This window comes from Cinclus cinclus, chromosome 1 (assembly GCF_963662255.1).
Source record: "Cinclus cinclus chromosome 1, bCinCin1.1, whole genome shotgun sequence".
Classification (NCBI taxonomy): Eukaryota; Metazoa; Chordata; class Aves; order Passeriformes; family Cinclidae; genus Cinclus; species Cinclus cinclus.
In genome coordinates this window covers 131,436,094-131,449,041 of record NC_085046.1, presented here as the reverse complement: position 1 = coordinate 131,449,041, position 12,948 = coordinate 131,436,094, and the positions used below count along the sequence as shown (strand labels likewise).

General features: G+C 39.8%; 1 protein-coding gene across 1 annotated transcript in view; it reads right to left on the bottom strand.

The window, feature by feature from the left end:
* Positions 1–12,948, bottom strand: part of GRHL2 (grainyhead like transcription factor 2) — a 59,651-nt gene that overhangs the window by 9,756 nt on the left and 36,947 nt on the right. The window contains exons 9-13 of the mRNA XM_062514886.1: positions 11,286–11,444; positions 5,680–5,767; positions 5,453–5,592; positions 3,461–3,492; positions 2,282–2,376 (exon numbers count right to left, since the gene is read on the bottom strand). Of these exons, the coding sequence (XP_062370870.1) occupies positions 2,282–2,376; positions 3,461–3,492; positions 5,453–5,592; positions 5,680–5,767; positions 11,286–11,444 (514 nt within the window). The remainder of the gene's footprint in view (positions 1–2,281; positions 2,377–3,460; positions 3,493–5,452; positions 5,593–5,679; positions 5,768–11,285; positions 11,445–12,948) is intronic.

The following is a 12,948-nucleotide window of genomic DNA, read 5'->3' as shown; positions in this document are numbered from 1 at the left end:
CCCACGAAATCTGAAAGTGATTTGAAAACTTACTAAGAACTCAAAACAGGAAAAAGCCAAGTCTATTCAAGTAAGTAGCTGTGATGTACATTTGGCACAGATTAACATATTGCATATTTCTGTGTTGAGCACTTCGACTTCCCTTAGAGGTCAAGGAAATGAAATAATTCAAAAAGAGGCAGCTACCTGAGTGAGAATATGAACCTTGTTTTCAAACCCTTTCAGACCTATTCTCTTGAAGGCTTCCTCTTAATACTTTTACTTACACCAAGACAGTGTTACAAGTAGGTTCATCAGGCAGAGGTGAGACCACACACTTTCAATTCACTTCTTCAGTGGGGCTTGGACAGCTCACTGGCTGCTACTTACCTGCACTGCTCTGCTAATGAGACACCTTGGGATTACATTGCTTTTAATGCATAGTTTAATGTATATTTTCACATAGCAGACTCTCAAACATTACACCTGCACCCCATCTATACCTGCTCTCTAGGAGTTATTGATTTGGCTGTACCAAATAAACCTTGAGAAAAGAAGCTTCTACTAAGGCAGTGCTGGGGAAAAAAAAATCCCAAAACATTTTAATACCCAGTGAGTTTTCTGGCAAATACAGCATTATCAAATGGGTAGATTCAGCTGAGCTGCATGCCATCAGCACAATTCCAGATGCAAGGTTCCGATGGCAGGAAGTTCACCAGAGCAAAGGCTATGCTGGAAAAGCCTTGGCCTCCAGCCAGCATAGTCCAAGACGAGAGAAACATTGAACAGGAAGGGGGATGTGAAGAGAGCATCCTCCAGCTTCTTTGGTTCTGTGCCTCTCCTGGATTTTATCACTTTACATAGTTTTGCCACCAGCTGAATTTTTTTTTTTTGCTTTCTAATCTTACTCTTGAAATGTCTGAATCCTTGCAAGTCCTGAATGATATCAAAACAACTAACCACAGCAAAGAACAAGAATAATCAAAGCAAACCAACACCCTCCTTGCAGGCAACTTCCTAGGCTTCCAGCTAGGAAAGTGAGGTGAATTGTAGGAAATGACAGTTCTTTATGTAACCCTCATGGCTGTCATCTTCTGTTTGACAGAGCTCTGATATTGTGAATTTGGTCAAGGTCTTGAGTCAACCAAGTGCAAAAGTCCATGGTTAGTGCTGACCTCATAATTAATTTAGGATTTAATTAAAAGAAGCATACGTTCACATGTATTTCAAGAAGATATCAGTGTCCCTCCTATAACCTTCTATGCTTCTCCTGGTTCAAGCACAGCACCCTAACCAACATGGAAACTTTGCAAATGGAGGTTTGTGGGAAGTAATTTCTATAAAGCTCAATGGAGTCTTACAAATGGTACAACTAAGGAAAACCCAGTTCACTTCCATACCTTGTTCCTTTGTTCTCTCACAGCCTGACAGCTGAACCTCAAAATACTTGCAAGTTCTAGTTACTTAATAATAAACTGTCAATAAACTAACAAGACAGAACTCATGAGACTGAAAGTATGGCAAATATTCTCCAGGGTTTTTAACTGTGACAGTGTAGGAAGTTATCACGGATGGCATTGCACCGGAAGTAATGTACACAAAACAGACTTTGTAGACAAAACCACCTTACATTGAAAAGCTTAAGAGCTCAACCTAAGCTGTTGATTCAATCTTTTTCAACTTAAGCTTCACTTGTAGCAGAATGGAAAACAAGAGTTGGTAGAGCATATGAAATGCAACTGTAGTAATACCCACCTGGGCAGTAAAAACAGTTAAGAGAAACAAACTCTTAAACAACTCAGTTACATCTGCTGGAAGATGTCACTCCATGTCTTGTATTTCTAATAGGAAAATTCTGAGATTTTATTCCAGCCAATCTAAGTCTGCAGTCAGCAGGAGCTTGCCTGTTAAGGTTTCTGTATTTGACCCAATGTATCTTGCATATTTGCTTGTGATGTCAGACAGAACAGAAAAGATGAGCAAAAGTTAAAAACAGGCCACCACAGATTTGCAACTAGAACTTTTATGAACTTTTTAGCTTGGCCAAGAACCAAGAAACTTTCTAGCTTTTTTTCTATACACTTGTGTCCTGATCCCTTCTTGAGAGTAGTCCTTTTCTTTTTTCTTTTGAGTAATTTCTAGCATTTGTTAAAATGCTGGCAGATGCAAAGATCTCTTCTCCCATCTACCCATATTTGCACTAGCATCCTACAACTGACTTTGTCCAAGCCACACCTGCCCTTCCCAGCTTGAGGTTTGAGTCTCACAGAATTATTTTTAACTGCTAAGAATTGACTGTTACCTCTTTTCAGACCTTCTTCTTTGATTTGTTTCAAAGGCGAGGGTCCAAACTCTTCCTCCACAGGCCGGAAAATCCTTTTGACCAGAACACTGCTACTAGAATACACAAAACAGGGACCATGTCATAGTAAAACTGTGCTCACATCAGAAGAGGAGACAACAGCAACAGTCATGACTCACTTTGTACTTTGGCAAAAACACCCACAGATACTCAAGTAGCACCAAAAGCAGAAACTGCAAGGATTTAGCAAGGATTTAGCTTTTGATGATTATCTGAACTATCCAGGCCTCTTAAATTGCCAAGACTGACTGGCTGGAACAGCTGACAGGAAAATATGTTCCAGTGTTACACATTAATTTGAAAATCCTTAACTGCTTAAATATTGAGGGAATGGGGGTGGTAACTGCTTGATGCAATAAACCCCTTTGTTTTTCAAATTCCACTATAAGCCTGATGAAGAACATTAGTTTCAAAAAGAAATTAAAATGTCTCATGTTTTCAAGTCAGTGTTGACTGCAGGTGCTTGACCACTCTCTACCACACATCACAGGTTTATGGGAGTGTAGTTATTTTACTCCAGAATCCCAGACTTTAGGGCATTCACTTGGGAATTCAAACTTACAATAGTGTGGGGCTGGCACATAATGTGAAGTTAAGTAACCCATATTAAAACCCTTATTTCATAGCATCTCTAGCTATTAGAGGGACTTCCATCAATATTTCCAGTCCCTCCAAAGTCAGATAGGGGGTATTCCCATTTCCAACCTTTGTCCTTCCCAAATTCTCTGTTGTCTTCTGTTTCCCTTCTGGTACTTGGCCATTTTCTCTGCAGTTCCTATATTTGATGCATACACATGTGTGCACTGCTAAACAGCTTTCAGGAATGCAGTGAAGTTCAGTGCTCCAATAAAAAATTCCCATTTTTTAAGTTATTTGAGAACCCTCATGCTTACATAGATGGTACTTCTTTGTCAAATATATTGTCCTGTCCCTGTATTGAACCTTAGGGCCCTTTTAATTGGAAATGTATTAATACAGACATAAAAAGCAGACAGTTTACTTGGGAGAACATGAGGGAAGGGGAAGAAAGGGGTCAGTTTTATCTGATTTCATATTTTGTATCAACTTTCTATGAGTTTAAATTGTTAACTGCAATGCTTGTGAAACAAAAAATCTTACCCTTCTCTCTCATCATCTGTATTATAGTAAACCTAGAAGGATGGAAATAAAAATCAATTATTCCCAAAACTCACACTTGCTTAACAGAGTAACTTCAAAAGGGAGAAAAGGCAACAAGTGTTTTGCAGTTTGTCATATGTTAAAAATCCCTTTCCTCCTATAAAACACAAACACGTCTAGTTCTAGCTGTTATCCAGAAGAAGTGTGGCTTCGGGAAACTGCTGTTGAATATCATCTAGTGGAAATACATCAAAGTTTATTTGAGAGACATTACCCTCTTCCCTGGCTTATATAATTTTCCCAATTATTTTACAATCCTCTAAATCAGATTGCTACTCACCTAAATTACCTCTAATACAGATTAAGCCACAACACTCAAAAGTATGTATTTAATACTGTCTGAAAATCTAATTAAAATAAAGAACAAGATTAAACTACAGCCTAATGGAAATACAATTACTGATGGTACAGCTGAACATTTTTTCCACACGCTGTGGGCAGAAGCCCAAGTCCAGTTTTGTGTAAATCCACAACATAGCTCAGAGTCACTGGGACCAAATTTACAACAGCAGGAAATGAAGCTGACAGTAGCAGGGGAGGTGTAAAATCACAGTGTGCTGTCCAACACCTTACAGAACAGCCAGCCAAACTCCTCACAGAGTGCCTGCACTGCAGGTCTGCACCAACAAGTGCAGCAGCCGTGCAGCTGCTGAGCTTCAGTGCAAGCATGGGGCAGAGGCGCAGGGCAGGGCAGGGCAGGGCAGGTCAGGTCAAGCCACCCCAGGTGGGTCTCCAGCACTGGTGCTGGCAAGACTCAGCTCTCACTGGGAGCCTTCACTGCTGAACCTGTGCAATGAAAATAGCTCAGAGGTATGTGTGTGCAAAGCTGAGGTCTGCAACTATGAGTTACAGCAATAAAAGACATGGCTGAACATTGCCTAAGAGCTAGGAAATGGGGATATTTTTCAGTTAGTTTAGAAAATTATTTACAGGATTATACATACTAAGGAATGCTTCCATGGTCTCCTGTTTTGAAACAAATCCACATTCTGGTTTGAAAGCCATGAGGACAGAAGGTACCCAACACTGATATGTGAGTGGGCGTCTTTCCAATTTGGGAGAGTACGCCAGTGACAGCTGCGATTACAATGTCTGTGCTCTCTGTGCTTTGCTCAACCACAATTCTCACTGCTTCAAAATAACTGACAATTCCAACACTCAGTTTCATTTCATCTTTTTACTATTTTTCAGCAAGATGCATGTTAAATTTCCTCATCAACTATTTGTCTTTATAAACATGTGCAAAAAGGCCTTGTTCTACTCCCTGAGATGTTAATAAATAACACATTCATAGTAAAAAACTTGTCAGAGCTGACCCTCCAGGTGATAAAGCAGAAAAGAGTCAAGTCAGGAATGTTCCTTATTGTTTACTAGTGATAATAACTGCCAGTACTGAGTATTAACATTAGTATGATGGAGTTTTACTTGAAAGAGTGAAAATATTTTTTCAAGGAATTTCCATTTCTGTAGGTGATGCAGACAGAAGATGGGTAGTGGTGTTCAGTGACCCTACTCTTGACCTTCCTACACGTGTAAGAGCTTGGTCTTTGTTTTCAGCTGTGATAGGGAGGGGGATCTCTGCTACCACAAGGTGGCACTTCATTTCACCAAGCCAAAGAGTGCACTCAAAACCAGATTGTGTTTCAGTCACAAATCAACCTTATACTTTAGAAGCAAAACAATGACAACACTGTAACAAAACCAAACTATTTGATTGTCAAAGAAGTATAGACTCCTTCTTCACACCCAGAACTCAGAAAGGTACTTGTCTCTCGTAAGGTCTTCTCTAACTGGTGCACCAAAACTGCATTTACAAAAATGAGAGCTGAAACAAGCAGGCTCCAGGAACAGTGATTTATTTCCCTAAAACCTGCCCCAGAGCAGAGGCAGCCAGGTGGTAAGTGGGCACCTGCTCATCTCATTATTTCCTACCTGTCCAGTTCTTTGTAGGTTTCCAAAGTGAACATCTGGTATGAAGAGAACTGGCTGGGAATCCAGGTCAGCCATTGTTTTGAAGAAGGTGATATCACTCTTTTTCTGCAGAGGGAGTGCACTCAACTTCCCTTCAGCTGCTAGGTGAATCACAAAAGCACAGGGTTGTGAAAGGAGGCATGTTAAGGATGACTTAGCCCCAGACCAGAAAAGCCCACTTTACTCACCATTATTACACGAGGCTTGGGATGCCTGGCCTTTGCCTTTCTTCCTATTCTGCTTTCTCTCCTCATCTCGGATTTTCCTTTCTGCTCCCTGATGCAAAACAGACAACCCATAGATATTACCCAAAGAGGAAGCACTGTGAGCACTGTACTCTGCAATGCCTGGAACTACAGCAACGGACACACAGAAATTCTAAAAGAAATTGGTTATTTCACTGAAGACAGATCTGTCCAGTCTGTTGGGAAGGCACCAGGCTTTACATGGATCACCTGTACCTGAGACTCAGCTGGCACATCCAATAGCTCCCAGGGCTGCAGACAACAAGGGGAACATATCCACACGTTGGTTTGGAGGAGCCAGGACAGGCAGTGTGCAGTTCGTAGCAGGACCGATGCCAACATAACTTATGCAAAGGGCATCCCAAGCCCAGTGCTTCTGCAATGGACAGAGTGCTCAGGCCAAATATTTTGTGTATATAATGGCATAAAAACACCTGCAGGATTGCTATCGTTTTACATAATGTCCATGCTGAGGTCTTCCCTGAACGCTCATCCACTCACTTTGCCTGGGGGTGGCATTGCTCCACTGTAGCCAGCTGTGCAGAGTCTTTGAGAACTGACAGTGCAAAAAGGCTGTGCTGACAGCTTGCCAACATTGCAAGGGTTCTTACAGAAAAATGCAGGCATTTCATTTCACTGGGAGAAGCTCTCCAGAAATAGGAAAGCAATGTAGCACTGCCCTATTAGGCACCAGGAGCTCCTGGGAAGTTGCAGGCTTCTGTTATGTAAATACACTCACAACAAGTTTAAAAAATAAAACTTGTTAATGACATAAAAAGCAGCAACACCTCCTTTGAAGTTCTCCTAATTTACTTTATAAATAATACCTATCACATTGTGAAGGGTAATGAAGATCCATATGCTCCCAGACAGTTGGCATGCAAGATCACAGATTCTTTTTCCAAATTAAAATTAGAAGTTTCTTGAATAGAAAGAGAGGGGAGGGAGGTAAGGAAAGCAAAAAATACCCACTCAAGATGGCAAAATTCATGCATGAGTCAATGAACCAAGTTTAAAAAGAGTGCAAGGAACAAAGATGCACTCCTGGCTGTGATCTATCAGTACATTTCCAGAGGCTAAAAGAGCTGGAGGAAGAAATAGCTCTTCAGGAAAACATGAATGTGTCAAACAGAAACACTGCCTCAGACCAGGTCCCAGTCCAGTTGTCACTCACCAACATCAACCACAGAAGCCAAGGGATTCAGAATTATGCACATATCAAAATTGTTCCTAGAGGTACACTTGTAACCTTTAAAGCCACCTGTTCCTTTTAAGAAAGGAGTAAAAATACACATCACAGCCACTGTTTGGCAAAAAACACATCCTGAGAAACCTGTGCTGCACAAAGGGCTCTGCCAAGTGGCCACAGCCCTACCAGCCACTCGGTGCTGCCACTCTGCTGCTCACACAGAAAGGGATGAACCATCAAAGTATTTCATACATGGTAGTAAATGCACGTTTCCTCTCAGGAAAGCAGAAACTGTGGAGGACTCAGTGTTTTATACATCATAAAAATAGGATGTTTTGCTGATTTTCTGTAATATTCTTTGTAACCATAAACTTGGTGATGCTTCACAACTTTCTCTTCATTCATTCATTCAAGGCAACACACCCAAAGATCTCTGGTGTGCAAGCAATCCCTGAGCTGGGCAGTCATTCCTATCCATCAGTGTTTGTTTGTGCCACAGCCACTTCACAAATGTGGCAACTGCAATATTCACAAAACTACCTACCAGCCCTTTCGAGCTTGGAGCTACAGTCATGGCACATGGCAGGGGCCAGCCAAGCCTACAGGATGGATGTCATCGTCATGGGGATGAGACCACTAAATGATCTTTGCATACTAGAGCATTTCTGTTGCATAGTTTTGACAGCTGAGCCATCTGACAGACACCTAATAAACTACAGTGTGCACACCACTTCAGGGCAGAAGAAATAACCCTCTTACAGGTGCTGTGACCAGTGAAATAATGAAATGTGTTCTTAATTTTTTCACTGATATCTTGTATAAATGCAAGGAGTACTTCTGCAACTAATCATTAACAAAACGCAGACTAAGAATTTCAGCTGATTAAAAGTATTTTCTTTCTAATTGTTCAACTCATTTAAACTTAAGTCTTGCATTCTAGCTCCAGCCTGACAAAAGCCCTTGCTCTCATAAGGACCACTCCAATCACCTCTCTGATGCTCATGTGTACACTTGCCTCTAGTTTCAGGCTAAAGCATTCCACATCTTGTTGGGCAGGCACATAGACATCAGCCTTCTCTCCAAAGCTGAAGATTAATTGACAATTGGAGTTGCTCAGTAGTCTATGACAGTCCATTTTCTCTTTGGTGCTCCACACCAAAAATAAGGATGCAAGAACTGTATATATTCCAAAGAACATGTTTGGTTTTTTTTCAAGCAAACTGGATTAATTTATTTTATTTTGGATCAATATTATGGTATTTGCCAAGTTAAGTTCTGCTTCTTTTTGGCAAAGATAATCACGTACAGAAAATCAAGTAGCTCTGAAATCTCAGTTTTTTTCATACACAGTGGCTAAAGCATTGTGCTAAATATAAATATAAATATAAATAATATAAATGTAAATATAAATATAAATAGGCCTGGTAGCAAGTTTCCCTGACAACCTAGTTAAGGAAAAAAAATTACATATTCTTATAATGCAGCATCAGTGGTTTGCACATGATAAAAAAACCTGCAAAGGCAGAGAATTAGCATTGAAAAAACAAGATGTGGACTGTAACAAATGCTTCGAAGATTGCCTACTGAAAAACAAAAATGGACAAAAGATTGGAGAACAAAAAGGGAGTATTTATGCAAAGTTAGATTTGTAAAGTAACATTTACAGCCTTTGCAGCATTTATCTCCTACATTTATGTCACAAAGCACATACTGGATGTGAGTAGGTGTTGCTGTCTGGTTGGCACATAGACTAATACTAAAATCAAGGAATTGCTGGAATAAATACTAATATATATATAATATGTACCACTTAGCTAAATGCAGTTTTATTTCTCCAAAGATAACTTTTCCCACAACAACTATGCTGTGTTGCAGATACAAGACATTAATTTGTCAGCGAATGTTCTTAAAAACTGGACACCTCCACCTGTGATTTATCTAAGTGAATATACAAATACACCCACTGGTCCTAAAGAAGCACCACCATTGCAGAAAGAAACATTTGTAATAACACATCAGGCACAGAAACTTTTTTTCTTCCATGTTCCAAAATGCAAAACATTTCATACTTAGGCAGGAGGAATTTATTGTGCAGGTGATTGTAATAAATCAGCTAATTTTCTCACCAGCTTCTCTTTGGAGCTGTCAGACTGGGGCATAACAGTGCTGTTCGCACTTTCAGAACTTATAAAAATCATTATATGTTTGCTGGGGTTTTTTTAATGTTCCTATAGTACCTCTTGAATTGATATGAGAGGAGGTGGGCAATAAATAACAGTCTCAGCTTCACGGCCTTTCCCAAAGAGGCAGCAACCTTTGTCCATGTCACTGGAGGGAGAGTCACAGGCTAGCAAGAGAAACTGAACCAAACCTTAACCAGAGCCAGGGGTTTATTTTGACATCTTGGATAGATGAGGATACCCAGCCACACCAGCTACCTTCCTCTGAGCATGGATGAATTCTCCCAGTGCCACCAGCAAGTGGAAATTCTCCAAAAAATTTATTTACTTACAAAAGCCCTGTGACAAAGAGATGTTGGTAATGATATGGCAGCATGAGTTCAGGGAAAAACAAGAATTCATCTCTTACCAAATGCCAATTAGCACAAACTCTCATATTAATTGACCTCTATAATTTTCATTTGCTCAAGTCATTTTCACACCCACATTAACTTAAAAATACTCTACATGTGTGTATACATTTATATTAAATAGATATATAGCCTATTATTAATACCCTTGAGCCCTTCAGTTCCCACTTCCAATATATTTTTGATGTGTATAACACTTAACTACCCCTGTGATCTTTCCTTCTACTTTGAGACAGTTTTGATTAATAGATTCAACATTAATTTCCTGCTTTCTAGTCTGGATATTTGAAGCTCCAATTAAGCCAATGGATGCAATGAACATGTATTATTCAAAATCTCCACCAGTTGTATCTAGAGGTCACCCTTGAGTTTGTGCTCTGAATTTCCTTCCTTTTTTAAGTAATTCAAATTTTTCTAATTGCTCTTCAGAAACAGGTAGATGAAAACTACTTGTTACTTTGATATTTACTGAGTTTTTAACATCCAGCTGTAGCTTCAAATCTCTCAATATCTGACATTCAAAGTTGCAATTAAAACATAGCATTTTGGCTGCAAGACAACATTAGTGCATACATTTACATTCATTACTTCTGAAGATTTTTCTCCACTAACACAACTGCCCTCAAGATCTCGTCAAGAAGCAACAAGGGAATGAACTGAAAAGGGGGAAGGAGCAGCAACACAGAGACCTGAAACAGTTGAACTCTTAACCTTTCCATTAAAAAGTTAATGTTAGGTTTTGCCTGGGGCTTGGCCTTTTGTCTTTCTATTCCCACAGTAGGATGGCAAAACTAATTTGGATAAATTTCCAAGTCACTTAAATACATGTAGGCGCTCCTGAATCCATGAACCTTGACTAGCATCCAGGCATCAGCTCCCCTACAAACGATCTTTCTCAGCATGGAGAAAGTCATCAGCTGGCAGATGCTAAACAACACTGAAAAGTAGTTACACTCTCTTTGAAGAATCATCACCGACATTTCTGACCAACAGATTCTACCTGGTGATATACACAGCTGACCATGACATATCTAATTCATTCAGGAGTGATCTATGTCTGAGTGCAGAAACATCTTACTAGTTTCCACACAGGACCAGTCATACCTATAGCAAAAACCAAAATTTTACTAAGGAGGGTATGAACAGGCACAAAAAACAGTTACTGAATTACAAAATGGGAATGGATAATATTTTTTTTGTATTTTACTTTTGATAAGAAAATCCTAGCAACATAAGAGCGTCTAAAATAACTGTTTATAACAAAGCTGAGGGAAAACCCATCAGCTGTGTCACTGGAATTTGCTCTTTTCCACTGCATCATAAAAGGGAGCTTAGCAGACCCTCACCGAAGAAAAGTCCATTTTCTGTCAGAGAAACTGACATGAAGTTTACCTGCTACCTACCCCGGCTGTAAGAGTTAGAAGGGATTACATCAGCAGACTGCCATTTATGTGAGCCTGTGATCAGCACTGACCTTCCAAATAGAGATACTTGCATTTGCACTATTACTTTTTTGATATTCCAGAATCATGACCTATAACATGCTGTCCTTAAACAGTCCAACTGTTGCCCACAAGTTGAGGAATTAGGGCCAAGGGGGGTGCGAATCAGTAAAATAACTACATGATAATCAGTTCGATTTGTGATACAGCTGGTCCAAATGTTATGATGAAATACAACCCTTTAAGGAAAGAAACAGGTCTAAAATACAGCAACAAGATTCCTAACAAGATTCCTCCTTCATCCATGGTAACTATGCTTTCCACTTACCTTGTCACAGAAAACCTTGATCTGGCAGTAGGCTCGGTGGATAGGTTTATTGCTGCGGTTGTTGTAGCTGTAAGTATCGATCTGAATCATCAAAGGAAGCCCTTTTACTCCTTTTTGTGAAGAGAAGTCTGTGCTCAAGCAATTCACTGTGATGAAAATCTGTGTGCCAGAGAGATTACTTTTTAAAATGTGGGGTAAACAACAATTAAACCTCTGGAAATATGTGACATGAAATAAGAAAATAAAATAAAAATAGACAAACTGGGGAAAAGGACAAATTTGAAAGCCAAATATTGGTGCTTCAGTTTGGATCAGAAGCTCACATTTGAGCTGAATTATTTGGTTGTCCCAGCTTACCCTGCTTTGGTTCACATCAGAGCTCAGAATACATGAACTGGATTCTTTTTGGAAGAGTCAGACCAGAAAGATATGTTCTAGGAGCACTCCTCAGATCCTCCAGCTGCTCACAGTTGCTTAGTTCATGGGAACTGACTAAAGATAATCTGACATAATAAAACCTCCTAAAATGTGCCTCATGTGGATGTCAGGTCTTCAGCCCTTACTTGTTCCACTCTACAACCCTGCTCTGTGTGTTTGCACTATTCATTAATTCAAATCATCTTGCTTCACCTATTCCAGCTGCCTTAGGTATGGCTTGTTCATCTGACAGCTAATTCAAATTCAGTGGGAAAAAGATAAACTCTACTCTTTTTTTTTTCCATTTAAAAAATTTTCTTCATATTCTCATCAACACTACTGCTTTCTCCATTCTACCAGTAGATATTCCTGTGTTTCACTTTAAGGGCCTTTCACTGTCTTTCCTCAGTTTTAAAGATGCATCTCACCCTGTATTTCAAACTGGGAAACTCATAATTCATAAAAAAATAATAAAACTATCCCCTACTTCTTCTCAGAAGCTCTCTTTGTTGCACAGCATCCAGATAACTTGACACTGCATTCAAAGAGTCACAGAATCGCCTGAGCTGGAAGGAACTCAGAAGCACCATCGAGTTTAGCTCTTAAAGTGAATGGCCACATTATTAACATCATGCTTTAACCAACTGAGCTACCAAGTCCCCCCTCCTTGCCTTTGCTTCAGAAATACATCTCTTGCTCTCCTTCTACAACAAAAACTTAAAACTTGATAGCCACTAATAATCTCCCTCTCTTTAACTCATTTGGCACCGTAGGACAAGGTGTGTGTTATCTCTACAGGACCTGGGAGAAGGGTCTCCCACAATCAAAGTCTTCAAAGGACTATTCTGATGTAAAGCAAGAACTGTGAACTGAAATACCACTGATAGCTTTCAGTCAGGATGGCATGCATAAAACTCAAGAGATGAAACTAGATTAAAAATGTAATTTTCAGACCAGTGACAAATGAATAAGTGGATTACATAATAATTTGAGGCAATTGTGTATTAACCTGATTCCACTTTTCACTTGCCCTTAGTTTAAAAAGCAACAACAAAACCCCAAACAAAACAAAACCCCAAAAGTGTGAACCAAGAAAAAGTACTGAGAAAACCGGCAGTACATATCTCCTGAACCAGGAGAATGCGAAACCTGCTCCAGAAGAATAAGGACACTCAGTAAGGAAGAGATCTCAAACTGGTCTCTCAAACCAACCTGATGCACACCTCACTGGGCAGAGGAGAAGGCA